Source organism: Platichthys flesus, chromosome 23 (genome assembly GCF_949316205.1).
Source record: "Platichthys flesus chromosome 23, fPlaFle2.1, whole genome shotgun sequence".
Classification (NCBI taxonomy): domain Eukaryota; kingdom Metazoa; phylum Chordata; class Actinopteri; order Pleuronectiformes; family Pleuronectidae; genus Platichthys; species Platichthys flesus.
In genome coordinates this window covers 1,062,405-1,078,444 of record NC_084967.1, presented here as the reverse complement: position 1 = coordinate 1,078,444, position 16,040 = coordinate 1,062,405, and the positions used below count along the sequence as shown (strand labels likewise).

Below are 16,040 nucleotides of genomic sequence, written 5' to 3'. Positions count from 1 at the left end.
AGGTGAGAGGAGAGAGACAGAGGGATTTAGAGGAGATGAGCGCTCTGAGAAGATAAACTATGCTGAGAGAAGAGACTGAACAGCACAGACAACATGGATAAACAAGATCTATAGTTTCGTTATCATCAGAGAAGACTTATTTCAAACCAGCCTGTATACTTGAATTACTTTACACAAAAGCCTCGTTCAAATGTGTATTTGTTCCACATCTCCATCTCCTCAGAAGCTCATCGAGTTTTGTGACCAGTTTTCCCTGAAAAACTTTTTTTCTCAAAGATTGAAATGTATTTTTCCTGAATTATCTGTTCAAATAATCTCAAATTTACTGCCCTTACTTCTGCACACTCTTATGGTGATGTTGGCCAAGTTGTTGTTTCAGCCTGCTTGAGAAGTTTCACAAGAAAAGGGGGCGGGGCGCAAATGAAAAAGCACACTCTCCGCTATATCACACTATAAGTAATTAAATGTGTTGTCTCCCACCTTAAATATGTGAGTTTACAAAACTAAAAGTTAAAGAGTTAATAACATCATCTATCAGTTTAAATTTTTTAAATATCACTTACTAAAGAAAAGTAGCAGACTTTATGTTAAGTGAGAATGTTCTTTTAAATTGTTTTCTTCTCATCCTCTCATCTCCTCTCCCTCTGTGGTTTTTGCTCCCTGAGGCTGAAACACACCATGCACAGACAAAAAGGGCAAAGTACCCGTGAGGCGTTCAGGGAAAGTCAGAGCAGTCTGTTATTATCCTGTCTGTGGTGCTATAATTATACGCCCACTCTTCTCTATGAGATTTACTGACACAAACACACACACACACACTTACACACACACACACACACACACGCACACACAGGCACACACACACACACACACACACACACACACACACGGTATACATACTGTTTACCAACAGTAAATATCTGATTGATATACATTGTAAAACTGCGTTAGTGAGGCAGTATCTTCTGCCTTTGTGCTGTTTCCAGAAAACATATTAGGTAAGCATTGGACTGTTTACAAGTTAGCATGTCTCTGACTTCTGATTATTGTAGTGACCAATGACTTTGGGTCAGGGAGAGACAAACTTACAAAGGTGTCATTATCCTGATGTGGCTAAAAAATATTTTCTCTATTTTGATATTGATGTTGTTCATGGGATGATATGGAATGTGGTGGCTGGGCCTGAAAGTCATCCATTCAGAAGGTGGTATGACATTATAATATCAGATGTCATTGACAGGGTTCATTTAGAAAGTTGGGCCTTCTTGCAACTGCATCACCACACAGCAATAACATTAAATTGAAACTTAAGGTGCAGTCAGTTGTGATATTGGTGCATTGAAATTAGGGCTGCTCGATTATGGAAACAATCAAAATCACGATTATTTTGGACAATATCACAATCACGATTATTTAGACTGAAATGCCAAATAATCGTTTCAACTCGATTATAGTAGTTTGGAGATCGTTTGACCCCATAATCGTAATCAAGATTAAATTTCGATTAATCGAGCAGCCCTAATTGAAATTTACTGAAGGAATGTTGTAATTTATGGTGTAAATTATGAAAAACTACTATACAAAGTTGAACATGTTCCTAGTGGGTGTGAGACTCTGCCACGATTGGCCTTTGAGACCAATTCTGCTCGTGATTTTCATGGACAGGATTTTAAGGTGGTGAGTACAGCATTAGGCTTTGGAACCTCCGATTGCTTTTTGCAGATGATGTGGTTCATTTGGCTTCATCAGGCTGTGCCCTGCTGTGTGCACTGGGGCCGTTTGCAGCCCGGGAAGGGGGAGGGGTTAGAGTCAGCACCTTTAAGTCCAAGATCATGGTTCCTCCTTGAAAATGGTTGATTGCTCTCCCCGGACCTGGGGGGAGTTGCTGCCCAAGGAGTTTAAGTATCTTGGTGTATTGTTGTGTATAGTGTTTTGAGCCTGGGCCACACCACGATTGTACTGTGTGTCATGGTTGTCTGTTGTTCACTTCTGCGGTTCTTCGTTAGGTTTCTGGTATAACTACCGTAGTTTCTGGTATAAAGTTATTTATGTACTAAATGCCAGGAATGTATAGCCTGACGTTGTCAGGCTCCTACATTGTCAGTGCTTTCCACTCACAATTCTAGTCAGAATGTTAGTCTGAGACCGCTCCATTGGGCTTTGATTATGGGGCGTGTTTCAACTGACCAGGAAGTAAAATTCCTCTTCGCTCAATTGGATAGACCTACAACCAATCAGAGCAACGTAGTATGTGACGTATGCTAAGCAACGCATTATGAGTTATTTACTAACGCCGGGTTCACACCGGACGCTTCAGCGCAGCGCCAAGCCTTAAATAACAGCTGGCTCCCATCCACTCCCATGTTAAAACTTTGTGCAGCCTAGGCGCAGCGCGGTGCGACTGGCACAAAGCCGTGCAGCGATCTACTGGATCAACGGGTGATATTATTAGCGCTGCCCGACGGTTCAGCGTCGCTTCAGTGTCCGTTGTGAACAGCCAAGCGCCTGGGCGATAGGGATTAGCGCTGTGCTTTGGCGTCGCCTCCACGTTCTGTGTTCCTCTTTCAAAATGAATGCGCTGTCGATGTCTTCTAAAACAGACTCAAGCAGCATCTACACATCTCAGATCGCCAGCGGCAGGCATGTTTGTTGAAAACGAATTCAACCCGAGGGCACTTTGATGACGTGGTTGATTACGTTACCGTTGATCATCTGTCAATCATCGTATAAAGCCCGCCCTGACAATCTGATTGGCCCGGTCGGGGCATAATTTTTTCCCAATGGAGCGACTCCAGACCGAACTGCCCGACCAAAAAATGTTGTGGGCGGGGCTAAGTTCGTTTGGCATCCAGGCTAAGGAATGTATGCAGCCGGGCATCTTCCTGTCCTATGATAACAATCAAAACCATGTTTAGAAAATGTATGATATTTTATTGAACCACTTTTGATTCAAACTTAAAAACCACAGTGACAGGGTAACTAGAATTAGAATACTTCTTCCTCTGATCTGTACATGGCAACGCTGGAATAATAAAGAGTAAAGTCATGGTTTGTGTCAAATATGGGATTTGATGGTGATAACGATGGTATGGTATGGTTAATGTTAGGCAAATAGGTCTACGGTTGAGTGGGTAGTGCAAAGGAACGATGGAATGTGATCAGGCCTCTTCAGCTCCATTGCTGAATTTAAGTACCTTGGTCGCTGGCATACACACAGTCGCCGTTCACTGCTTCCCCGCAGTGTCTTATGTTACTTCCAAAAAATATCAAATTAGTAGTTTCAATTCCCTGGTTTTCTAAATGTTTTGGTTGTGAAAACCTGGCTTCTGACTCAAATCTAAGCAGATCTGTTGGCTCTGTGTATGTTCAAATGGAGTTTAATTAAGAATGAGAGTTACTCACATTTTATAACTTAGTAAAACATAATATATTTATCTCCTGGCCCCTCAATCGATCACTGCAGGGATAAGTACAGATAAAGAAACATTTCCTCTGGTCTTTTCCATGTCGCAGGGGAGCAGAAGGGTAGAAGCTGGAAGGCCTGTTCTAGCTCTGCTGCTCCCACTTCTCATAAATTACATTATGGAAAGTTAATGTGATGCTGGCCTCAGTGGAAAGGATGATTCCACCTCATAGACTGTGACTATTGTCAAGATTTTATTGAAGGCTGCCTCGTTGCCTTTCCAAGAGACTCAGGTGAAGCAAGGTGTGTGTTTGTGCGTGAGTGTATGTGTCAATGTAAGTGTGTTTGCTACAGTGGTACACTGGCAGCTTTATTTCAGCGTATTCTATAAATACCAGTCTGTAAGCAGAGGGTCAGAGAGAGACTGAATTCAGTGCTCACTGTGTGTGTGCATGTGTGTGTGTGTGTGTTTGTGTGCGTGTGAGAAAGTGAGATGCTTTGATGAATCCTATTCATCTTCATTTAGATCTTAGACTTCACAGCTCATATGATGAGAGAGAAGCCAATGCACAAGGTGAAGACGAGGCCTGCACACAAATCAGGTTTTAGGAGTTTTAAAAAACTGAAATGAGTATAGATTCCACTGCAGCACTTCAATCTATTCTCCTTGATTGTGTTTTCATTTATATTGCAGCTCTTGGAGCTCTTGACACATGTAAGTCTTCAAGAGACAATGGTTTGATATTGAGGATAGAGCACCTAAACAGGTGGTGGTATCATGCTGCACGATTTCAACTAATAGAGGGAATATTTTAACAGCAATACTGTCTCACGCTGTGGTTAAATCATAACAGGAATACGTTTTTATGCCTCCATGATGAAGGCATTATTTTTTACAAGTTATCGAGTTCGCATTCATGTGAGCCCGAATTCACTTGAATCCCTTGATGACAGTCTTCAAATTTAGTCCAAATATGTAAGTTTGGCTGAAGAATTGTTTTTGAATAGATTTTGACGTTTTTTCCTGGTGAACGTGTTATCTTAAGAACATATCGAGAGAATCTTTCTTATTTGAACTCATGGATTAACTGATTACATTTGGGTAGTGAAAGGTCCCAGTGGCCTCACAAAACAGGTTTTTGGCCTTTCAAACATGACACCGCCAGTCTGCCCTCAATTTTGACCTTTGTGATTGTGAATTCAATGTTTCAGTAACACCTCTGGTGAGGAGAGGCAGGGTGGTACGTTTAGTTAAATCTTAAAGGAAAATATGTTTCTAGCAGCTTTTTTAAACAAAGGGTTACAAATATCCGCAAAGAGATTATCTACAGAAATGTGTTTCCATATTTATGCTAACTCGAGAGCCAACTTCACATTCTGCATATATATACCAGTATTTCTAGTCTCCATTTTGGAGCTATAATTTCAAAAGATTATGCCTCATATTTCATGACAATCCTCCCAATGGTCATTGAGATATTTTTCAGACTCCACCAAAACGGTGGACTTACTATTTGAGTAGTAGTAGTCAGACTGACAATGGTTTCCCTAGAGCCATTCAGCTAGCTGGGCTCAGGACTGACACTATTGAATAATTTTCTGATTCAACATGTCAACCAAGCTGCCTGCTGTGACAGTAGACGAAAGACAGGGCCTGCAGCCCTCCTCGGAATCTGGCATTATTTTCAATGACTAGCTTGTAAAGTAGCTGGCTATTTTTAGCAAGAATTTAGTTTACCTACTTTGAGTGCAGAGCAGTAGCATCACCAGGGGTTTTAAATTAGCTTAATAAACAACCAATCAATTGGTCTAATAGAATGAAACCACTGGCAAGGATGTGGTCTGCATCACACATTGTCCTAAAAAAGATTTAATATGCCTACCTGCTTATACAAGCATAGCACTACTAGAGCAAACACTTCTGGGTATTGTTAAGTCTAGTGTGACAGATGACTAAAATAAAAACAACTAGAGCATCTGATCTTGGAAGATGTCCCATGTCAGTTTGTGGTTATTTTGATAAAAAAAAAAAAAAAATGTATACATTAATGTGCTCTTATTATAGATTAGAATAATAAACTCTTACAAAAGGAGCCAATAATGGGGATTCTTATACTTGGTTAACTTGAGGCGCTGTGCTGTTAGTAATTCAGCTTCACTTAGTTACACTCTTCGTTCCATCCTTCCTCATTAAATCCCCTTCCTAGCTTCTTCCGTTGCAACCATCAGCAGATCAGGAGGAAGCTATTTATTACTGCGCTCGTATCTGAAGGGTCCGCGCTGCGCTGATTCTCATTTCATATTTCAAGCTCATAACAGTGATAATAATACAGCCGTAAATTAATATGTGGTATCATGCTTGCTGCGACATCTGTGTGAAGCTTGATGTCTCTAAGCCGATAAAAAGGAGAGGGTTTCCTTTACAAAGAGCTGCTGTTCAGCCGTCCAAACACTGATGTCACGGCTCAGGCTGAGATCTTTCTCATCGTAATGCGTAAATGTGCTGATAAAATTAACATTATTATAATATCTTTAAATAATGAATCAGGGTGGATCTGTCTTGAATAACATTGAGAACATTTTAACATTTTTAATTCAAAATGTAAAAACCTTAAAAATTAATATAAATGGAACGGCGCTGACCTTATCTGTTTCCACACATGACCATCTATTGAAAAAAGTAACGGACTGAGAAAGATGACTTTTACAGACATGATCCTGAAATATCTCAGATACTGTGTTTGTTTACTTCATGTTACTTACCTACTTAGTTTTGGGGTTTTTCTTGATTTACTTCAGAGATTGAGTCCCACATCACAGAACTGCCTTTGTATGTTGTCATGAGATAAAAATGTGCAAAAGATTGATTTCCAAACCATGCACTTGATCGATTATGCAGGTGGAGACATGGCTATTGAAAGAGAAATACATAAGAACCTCTTTAGTCAGACTGTTTTAGCATGTCACACTTGGTTATTTGAGTATTTCATGTTTCTCTCAGCCCCGACCAGTACAGCACTGAAAAGCCACACTTGTGAGTAGTACGGAGCAGTAAAGCTTCAGGCCACAGTACAATCAATTTAGATTCCACGAGGAAACGGTGGCACCATACCCTGGAGGGGAACTCAGACCCAGAGGAAAAATAACATTAGAAAACATTCCTGCCCTTCAAATGCAAAGCTTCCAGGCTGCTATCCGCCTTGGACTCTTGTCATTCCTTCCCCATCTCTCTCCCATCCTTCCTGCCAATGTCCACTTCAACACAAGTCTCACTGTGAATATCAAATATGCTTCAGATGATTGATTGCTGGGTAAATTTGCGCATATTGAACACTCAATATCAGTGATATCCTCCAATATCATTATTTTCCTCCATACCTATGTACTAATCTCGATTTAGTCTCAGATAGGGGAAAAAGATAGTCGGTGAAGGTTAAGTATTATAAAATAGAGAGGCTGAACTTAACAACCATGTTTCTGTCTGCTCGTCCATCTTGGTTCATTTTCATTCACTTTAGAGTTCTTTATTTGCACAGAAATAATCATTGTTGCTACATATCTCAGCAAAAAACTAAAAAACATTATATAGTTTTCATACGTGAAGGAAAAAGTTAATTTGATTCTGTTCTTATTAAGATTACATTTAATTCATTGTCATACTAAAATGCACGGCGAGTTACAATAAATGTAAAGTGCAGGATTTTGTCTGTTACATTAAACCAATTTCTTCACCTTCTACACACATGTCTCATGAAGGAGGTATGGAATGTATTTTTCAGCATTATTTAAGTTATCATTTTATTAATACTCTCTAATGTACACTTTGGATTAAAAGGCTATTAGCTTGTGCTTTACACTGGACACATGTGGACAAGCAATGTGCTGACATCAAGATCCAGATTGTTACCTATCAAATGCTTTTCATTTAAATTTTAAAGTGATACACTCTCTTATTCTCTCCTACTCCTGTCTTTGCTTCTCGCTGACCAGATGGAGTTGTCAGGAGCAGCCGTCCACCACCAGGCCAGGAGGGATCAGGTGGTGGATGCCTGTCGTATCTACAGTGCATCCAGCCGTAAGCGGCGAGTCCTGACACCTGGAGACCTAAAACACCTTGTGGTGGATGAGGACCATGAGCTCATCTATTGCTATGTCCCCAAGGTGGCCTGTACCAACTGGAAAAGGGTCATGATGGTGCTCACAGGTCAGGGCAAATACAGGTGAGTCCGGCACCTGTCACTCAGAGTAGCCTACTCAGGCCGTTTATTAAGCTTTTACTTTGACTACTCTGTGATTGAAATAATAATTTAAAAAGCACTTATCAAAAGCGGAGATTCCAGAGGATACAGAAATATTCATCAAAAGTGAGGTATTAAGATAAAGAAAAATGGCCCCAGATATAAAACAATAAAAATGTAAACGCACATAAGCATTGTAAAAAATATATTCAAGCCTTCAGATAGAACTGTGTTTCCAGAAGATATTTAAAAGAAGATATTGATTTGCAAGTATGGGTTAACTGGGCTCTAACACTTACAGCTCTGTCCCTTTTAGTCTGATATCCTGACATGTGAAGAGCAGGTTCCTGTTCAGGACCTCAGACTTACATGCAGGTTGGTAAGAGGAAAGTATTTCAGAAGCATAGATTGGGACCATTAATCAGAATCAGAATCAGAAAGTATTTATTGCCAAGTAGGCAAGTATTGCCAACACCTACCAGGAATTTGCTCTGGTAATTGGTGCATACAATGAACATAGAAACATAAAAAAAAACTATAAATACAGCACACATAAGAAAAGCAATAAAATTAAATAAAATTAAAAACAGTATATATTTACTCACTATTTACTTATTATTTACTCACTTTTTCTAATATTTATACGAAGTAGCATTTGCTAGACATAAACATATCGAAATAAAAATATATAAAAGATAAAAGTATAAAAAGTGAAGTAAAATGGATGGTAAATGGATTTGTATTTATATAGCACTTTTCTAGTCTTGATGACCACTCAAAGCGCTTTACACTACAGTTTCACATTCACCCAATCACACACACATTCATACAGTGCATATATCCCAGCACTTTGTTATTCTATGGGGGCCATTCAGGGTTCAGCATCTTGCCCAAGGACACTTCGGCATGCAGATTGTTCAGACTGGGGATCGAAGCGCCGACCTTCAGGTTGGAGGACGACCACTCTACCCCTCAGCCACAGCCGCCCATTAAAAAGTAATTTGTAGAATCCTATAATGGATTCTGTGATAAACTGGTTGCCAATGTCAAGACATTAAGAGAAATGTAGCATGATATTTTTTGGTAATAAAGTCTGGCTGATGCAGTTTAAACTATTTGTAGTCTATGAATAGTTTACTGTAGATACATTACAGTAATCTAAGGATGAGGAAATGAAAGCATGTGTGATGGTTTCTGTTTGTGAACCTCGGACCTGAAAAGATTTTAGCAATGAACCTTGAATGATGGAATTGGACTGAGACAAAGACAAAATAATTAGTGTCATTAGTAAAGGATTTTAATTCTATGTGCACATTGTTATGATAAAAGGTAAGTATCTCATGTGTATCTTGGTTTAACTATATGTTAGTAATACATGAATTCTTGTTTTTTGATTTTGCCATTGTTCCTGACATTATCCTGTGCCTCCTTCCACAGTGACCCGATGGATATCCCTTCAAACGAAGCTCATATTCCGTCCAACCTGAAGACACTGAACCAGTACAGCATTACAGAGATCAACCACCGCCTCAAGAACTACCTCAAGTTCCTCTTCGTCCGCGAACCCTTTGAGAGGCTGGTCTCCGCATACCGTAACAAGTTCACCCTCAAGTACAACTCGTCCTTCCACAAGCGCTTCGGCACCCGTATAGTCCGTCGCTACCGAAAGAATGCCACACAGGAAGCCCTGCTCAACGGTGCTGATGTCAAGTTCAAAGAATTCACAGAGTACCTGGTGGACCCAGCCACGCAGCGTGATGGCCCACTCAACGAACACTGGCAGACTGTCTACCAGCTTTGCCACCCATGTCACATCCACTACGACTTGGTGGGCAAGTACGAGACACTGGAGGAGGATTCAAACTATGTGTTAGGGTTGGTGGGTGTCAGCGACTCCCTCCACTTTCCAAGTTATGCCAAGTCCACCCGCACCACAGATGCCATGACGGCCCAGTTCTTCAGCAATATCAGCACTCAAGAGCAGATCCAACTCTACCAGCTTTACAAGTTGGACTTCCTCATGTTCAATTACTCCACACCCAGCTACCTCCGGCTGGACTAACAGAGGATAGAGCTGGTACTCTGAGAATTGTTGCCTTGTTTAAGGAGAGGCAACAACATGAGGGAAGGGCAGAATTTTTTGGGAGCAAATTTGAGTTTAAAAAACTGTTGTTGTACCTTGCAGGTGTGTGGTCTGAAATAAACATAGAAGGAAAAGAAGGAATTCCTGCTCGCCTGGGCATAGGTTGGATGATGTCACTCTGGGTGATACAGAAAACACTGACTGGATTAGAATGTGGTCCAAATGGAGCAGACACAGGAAAAGACTAAAATGAGAGGGTGAAGCAGGTCTTCAAGATGTTTAAAAGGGGGGAACTTATCCTCAGAGGACAGACTTGAAGAGGGACTCCCCTGAGGAAGTTCCCTACACATTTATATAAACTGCTGACAAATTAAGCTGCTTTCAATTGTGCAAAGTAAACAGCAGCCTTGCACGTGCCCTGAGCCCAATGCATCATGGGAGCTAAGCTTATCTCCCCCTCCTCTGATCAATAGAGCAGCTCCGCCAAATTGTAAAAGACAATTCATGTCCTTTGCTGCGCTGCCAGCATGGTGTGTTAGCACCCATCACCCTTGCCCTCATTAAATTCATACATTTCAGAGGAAAACTGGCTCATCACCACCTCAAGGACGCCTTGTGATGGATGACTACTGACTAAATTATCATGACCTCTACATCTGTAACTATGGTGGCATGGCTTTCCGCCATCAGTTTCGACCAATCAAGTTCTGTCACTGGTCTCTATCATTATGATGTTGGCAAAAGGGACCCCTTGTGTTACACACAGATGACGTCTACTGCAACAGTGAAGTATGGCCTCGTTTAATAAAACATTGCCTGAAACAACCCATAACACTTTGAGCTACAGAATGTGTTTGGAAAGGGACAGGATGCGCTCACAGGATTGGATGGTCAAAGAAACTCTGCGTGGTTGTAAAAGGGTTAAAGGTGCTGAATCTTCTAACCCCGCCCTCCCGCATCCCATCCAGGGTCAACATATCCAGAGCCACATCCACAAACCTGCGGTTCCAATGTCTTTCTTTAAATTAAGATGATAATTTTGTCTATATGCTTAGTTTTGTTTATATTGGAGCATTGCTGCGAGCAGCAATTACAAAAGATTATTTAATAAGCTTCGTTCATTTAAACTAAAAGAAATAAATAATGTTTGTTATTTCTGAGCTAATGAACATTGTAAAGTATTTTTAGAGTTGAACTGTTATTAAGAGTTCTGTCATGTTGATTTCTTTTTTCACAACCTGCCTCTGGTACAATTACGTTATCAGTGCATCACAGCACTTTCATCTCTGAAGGGTGGTGTGTTTTGACCAGTGACTTTGTCTTTCTGGGTCTGAGATCATCAGAGATTTGTGGGGGATTTTCAATTTCCTGTTCGGCGCCATAATGGCGGTCAAAGCTTCAAAGATCGACACTCAGTTTTCAGTCCACATCATTGCCAGCAAGCAAACCCATGGGACGATTACCCCATCCCCAACCAGACCAAGAGAGATAGCTGCTGTTCTCAGTGTCCAATATCAGTAATCTCCTGCCCACATCACCAAATCAGATACTATCTCATACTGTAATGTGATTGATGTAAGTGATGCTAAGCAATGTCAAGGTTAATGACTGCACTCTCCATCATGCTGTGAATTGGATTAGGGCTGTTGTGTATGCATTACACCGGAGAGAGCACGAGAGAGGAGGAGGGGAAACAGAGAACAGGTGACCTGTCTCACTCACAATGACAAGAGCAAAAGAGAGTCGTTTAGATTTGTTCAAATTTTTTGTATATTCTAAGTCACTTCACCTTCAAAGCAAAAGTAACATTTTTGAAAAAGCTGCATCACTTTGTTGTATTTGATGGAACCAGAGATTTTCTCTCCCTCTGTTTGTTAAGACTGAGTTTAACCAAGCCCTAGTTTTAAAGGAATCTGAAGGGTATGTTTTATTCATTTATGTGTTATCCATCACTCCTGCTGGTAAATAACTTCAACTTAAATAAGAGTAAATATCTCAGAGATGCAGTGTCGAGAAGTTGCTGATGAGCACAAGACCAAGAACCTCCCCCCCCCCCTCCATAAGCCCAGGTTCTCTTTGTGAAAATTGGTTTGTGGTGATCTGATAAATTGTAACTTTGTTTAGGAATTTGGGCGTATGCACTACTAAAGCCCATCATCAGTCGCTGTGATTTACACATCACATCTGAATGTGTATCATGCCCTTACTTCAGAGTTGACAATAACTAGCACATTTGCCTGTGGATTTTGCCAGTGAGTCAGAAAGCCTACAGTTCCCTGTGCACTGGTGACTGACTGGCAGAGTTTTTTAGTCATTGAGAGGGAGGTAGAAATTCCAGAAAGAATTTTCATTTAGCACAGAATGAGTAAATGCACCTGAGTGCAGTGTGAGCCATCAAATGTTTAAACAAAGAGAAAAGACAGATTTAGATGTAAAACATACAAGGACATTGGTTTTATAATAATACAATTCGTATTAACTGTAGTATCATCTTCAGTGCAGCTTTACAGTGTTTATACACAGTCAAGACCAAGAACATTTTACTGATTGATTACTTAATAACTAATATTGCAATTCAAGGCCAGATAGCTCCCAAATAAAGATTAAGTTGTGACCCCACATATTGTGGTGGATGCTTTAGCTTCAAACCTCCTCATGTAGTGGTTAGTGTACATGTGTACAAGCCTGTGTGTGGCTGGTTATGTGTCCTTTTTTCCTGAATTTACCCTCACACCGACATCTGGCTCTAATAAAGTAGAAATGCTCCTGGCCTTGCCTGTAGCCCTGGGCCTGCAGAAACAATGGCTGTATTCTCAGCACAGCTTCGTCACATTAGCACTTCTGCTGATGCTGATGCCACTCAGCTTCTTACCCAGCAGTTGCAGGGAGAGGCTACACAAAGGACCTCCTAAACTACAAACAAGTCACCACAGGGGCCTCTATTTTCTCCTCTTCAACCTCCCCTCTAAAGTGGCCTCCTGTATTTAAGCAAGTCAGTGTCAATGATCCGTAGCGTCCCTGTGGGAAGAGGTCAGCCTGTTTAAACAAACTGAGGTGGCATTAAATCCCTACAGAGAACTAAGTGAGCACTGCGGCCATGGCTGATTTCCTGCCTCAGATAGAGACACGTGAGCACAGTTGGAGTGCTTTTGTCCTCATTCTTTACTCCAGTCTGCATAAATCCATTCATTTCCACTGCCCAGCTGTCTCATTCTGTGGGGAGTTATTATATTCAAGTCAAGCTGACAGCTTTATTTATGTTGTTTTTAAACAATGTCTATTATTAGACTGAAATATTAATTTTCTATTTTGCCAAAGACACAGGACATCCTCAAAAGATAACTGATTATGTTTTGCTCACACACGACTGGAAGATGTGTGCGTCGGTCTTTTTTTTTACAATTATCCCAAATCATCGGGGTAGTTGTCAACAGCAGTTAAAGGAAAACTATCTGTATCTATATGACGCTATCAAGCTATAGTCAGGAGCCACTGAAGCTAAACTGAATGCCTGTTAGCGGTAGCTTTATGTTTGTCATACAGACATCCGCGTGATATAAATCTTATCTTCTCATGCTCAGCAAGAAAGGAAAAAACTGTACGCTATTAAGAGTTAAACTTGGTAAATAAAATTTCTCTAGTTTTTCAGAATTCATTCTGGATCTTGTTTGGCATCAAAAACATTATATACCAAAAGAAATTGGTTCATATCATTGGCACAGAAGGACAAAGCAGAAACTTTTGATCAGCTTCTCTCCGACAGTTTCAGTTCGGACATATCTACAGTCGGAAAGCAGTTTTTTGTACAGTCTAGACCAGGGGTAGGCAACCTTTAGTATCGAAAGAGCCATTTTGGCTCCTCTTCCCCCAAATTAAATCTGTTTGGAGCCGCAAAACATATTTGATAACACAGGTTATAAAGTTATATATATAGTTATACAATATATATAAAAACTATAGTTTGTTGCATTTATTAAACTATAGAACGACAAAAAAAAAATGTTGAGATTTAACGGCTATTTAACCTGTTACAATAAAGGAAAACAACAAACTCTTATGAAGAGGAGAACAAAATACTTGTGTAGGCCTACTTTTAAATAAATGCTGCATATGCAAACTGAACGATCAAAATGTTTTTTTGGAAACATCCGTCACTGTTTATAGACAGACCCCTGGCTTTTGACTTTAACCTTCCATATTATAGAAGCTTCTTCTAATGAACTGAGCCTTTTGAGACTGTGGGAAATCGTCCAACTGTTTTTCTGACAACTCCTGTTTCCTGCCCCTTTTTTATTCTGTTGTCGCATTATTGCAACTTCTCCTGATCCCGACAATGAATTTACAAAGTACAATTGTATTATTAATAGAAAGTACAATCAAAACATTACAAATGTCCATCTAGTAGTAAATAAGAATTGTTCTTTAAAGAAGCTGCCTTACCTGATTTCCACCAAGATGCTACAAGTTTATTGTTTACAGAGCAACTGTAAAGAACATGTCATGCCCAGTGAAGGACACAACAAAGTCATATACGTTATCACACGTTAATAGAAGTTGTTGGACTAGTCCACATTAGTGTGGCCTCATTGAACCGGCCACGTTTTGTCTGGTACATCCTCTTTCACTGAGCAGAGGTCACACACCTCCAGATGGTGTGGCTGTTGCACTCTAACTTGTACAGTGTGTGCGTGACCTTATGAGAAAGATGTTCAGGATCATTAGTGTTTGTTATCGATTAATTCCACAACAGCAGCATTTTTCACCATTGTGTCTATCGGAGTTCCTTGTGTTGTTAAACTGGAGCTCTGTATGTGTGCATCTGTGCTGTACCCGCTCTGCCTTAGAGCAGTATTTATTTATTTATTCCACCCACACTCCTTCTTCGCTATCACCATGGCAACACACCTAAACTCTTTGTTTCCTCTTATTTCCTCCCGAGACAGTCAACCATTTTCTCACTGTCCCGGGAGCTGGTTGAGCTCAGTTCATTTTCAGGCCTACTCTCTGAAGTCCTGAATAATTGAGTGTGTTCTGTGCGGGATATAGGTGTCGTCCCAGCAGAAGCACGTTCATCCTGTCTGATATTTTCACAATAAAATAAAACTGAAACTCAACAGTGTCTCCCACTGCTTATTTCGCGTGAGGACGGTCAAATGTGACCCAGAGATATCCATGCAACCATCAAGCATCTATCAGAATATAATATACTTTTGATGGATATTTACTGTGTGTACACATACTAGAAGAAATTACGTTAGTGTAAAACAATTACTTTTCCCATTTCCATATGTAGTGATGAGAAAGCACAATTGAACAATTGTGACAATTGAATGTAAATTTGGTTCAACATATATCCAGAATAAGACGGGACAGGAGGCTGAGATATCAGAAAAATACAATTCATGTAATTCGTGCAAATGATTTAAAAAGACTGATCAAACAGCAAAGTGACATGTGCAAAGGTTGACGTACTGGCCTGGACAATTAACAGATAAAAAGAGAAGTTAAAGGCTCCAGACGCAACCTTACAACGCTAAAATATCATGCATTAAAACAACACAGCACACTTTATGATACACTGCAAGCGATATAATACAATAAAATGACAGAAGAGGGCCTATAGTTTTTGGAACCAATAAATCAATATTCAAGTCCTTAAAGCCGGATTGAACAGTATCAGTCGACCATATGGCACATTGCCATAGAACCAAGTAAAATAAAACAAAACAAAGAAACCAATTACTTAGTTAGAAACTAAATCTAAACCAGACCAAATAATCTCAATAAAATCTAAATGTGTTAAAAAATAAGAGACCGTAAATATTCTTAGTTACAAGTATTATTCTTATGATTGAAGATTACAGCGCGCATTTATGGCGACGCTGATACCGTCTCAACCACACGCACACACACACAGCTGTACGCTGGCTCTAGGGACAGAATAAAGGTTAATATTTGAGGAACGTTTTCTGAGTGATCTCCGTGGACATTAAAGTTAGTTTCTGCAAACTAACCGCAACAAACAATTTGCGTCCGCACCTGCTGCGGCCAAGCTGCACTTACTCATACACACAGGAGCGGCTTGGGATAGAGAAAGAGGGAGAGGGAGCGCTACGGTGTCCCTTAATAGACGTCGCCAAATCCCAGCAGGCTATAGGAATCACTGTCCTGTCAGGTAAATTAAAATATCAGCAGAACGGTGAAAATAACACTGCTAAAAATATAAAACTTTACTAAGAATTGACCACGTTACACATATCTCAGTTACAATCCAGTGATTTGCTCACATACTATTCTGGCAGATGTTTCAATAGGA

At 40.2% G+C, this 16,040-nt stretch overlaps 1 protein-coding gene across 2 annotated transcripts in view; it reads left to right on the top strand.

The window, feature by feature from the left end:
• Nucleotides 1-10,765, top strand: part of chst11 (carbohydrate (chondroitin 4) sulfotransferase 11) — a 70,956-nt gene extending 60,191 nt beyond the window's left edge. For both annotated transcript variants that reach the window (XM_062383054.1, XM_062383053.1), the window contains exons 3-4: nt 7,394-7,623; nt 9,079-10,765. In XM_062383054.1, coding sequence (XP_062239038.1) covers nt 7,394-7,623; nt 9,079-9,703 — 855 coding nt within the window. In that variant the 3' untranslated portion in view covers nt 9,704-10,765. The remainder of the gene's footprint in view (nt 1-7,393; nt 7,624-9,078) is intronic.
• Nucleotides 10,766-16,040: the final 5,275 nt, after the last annotated feature.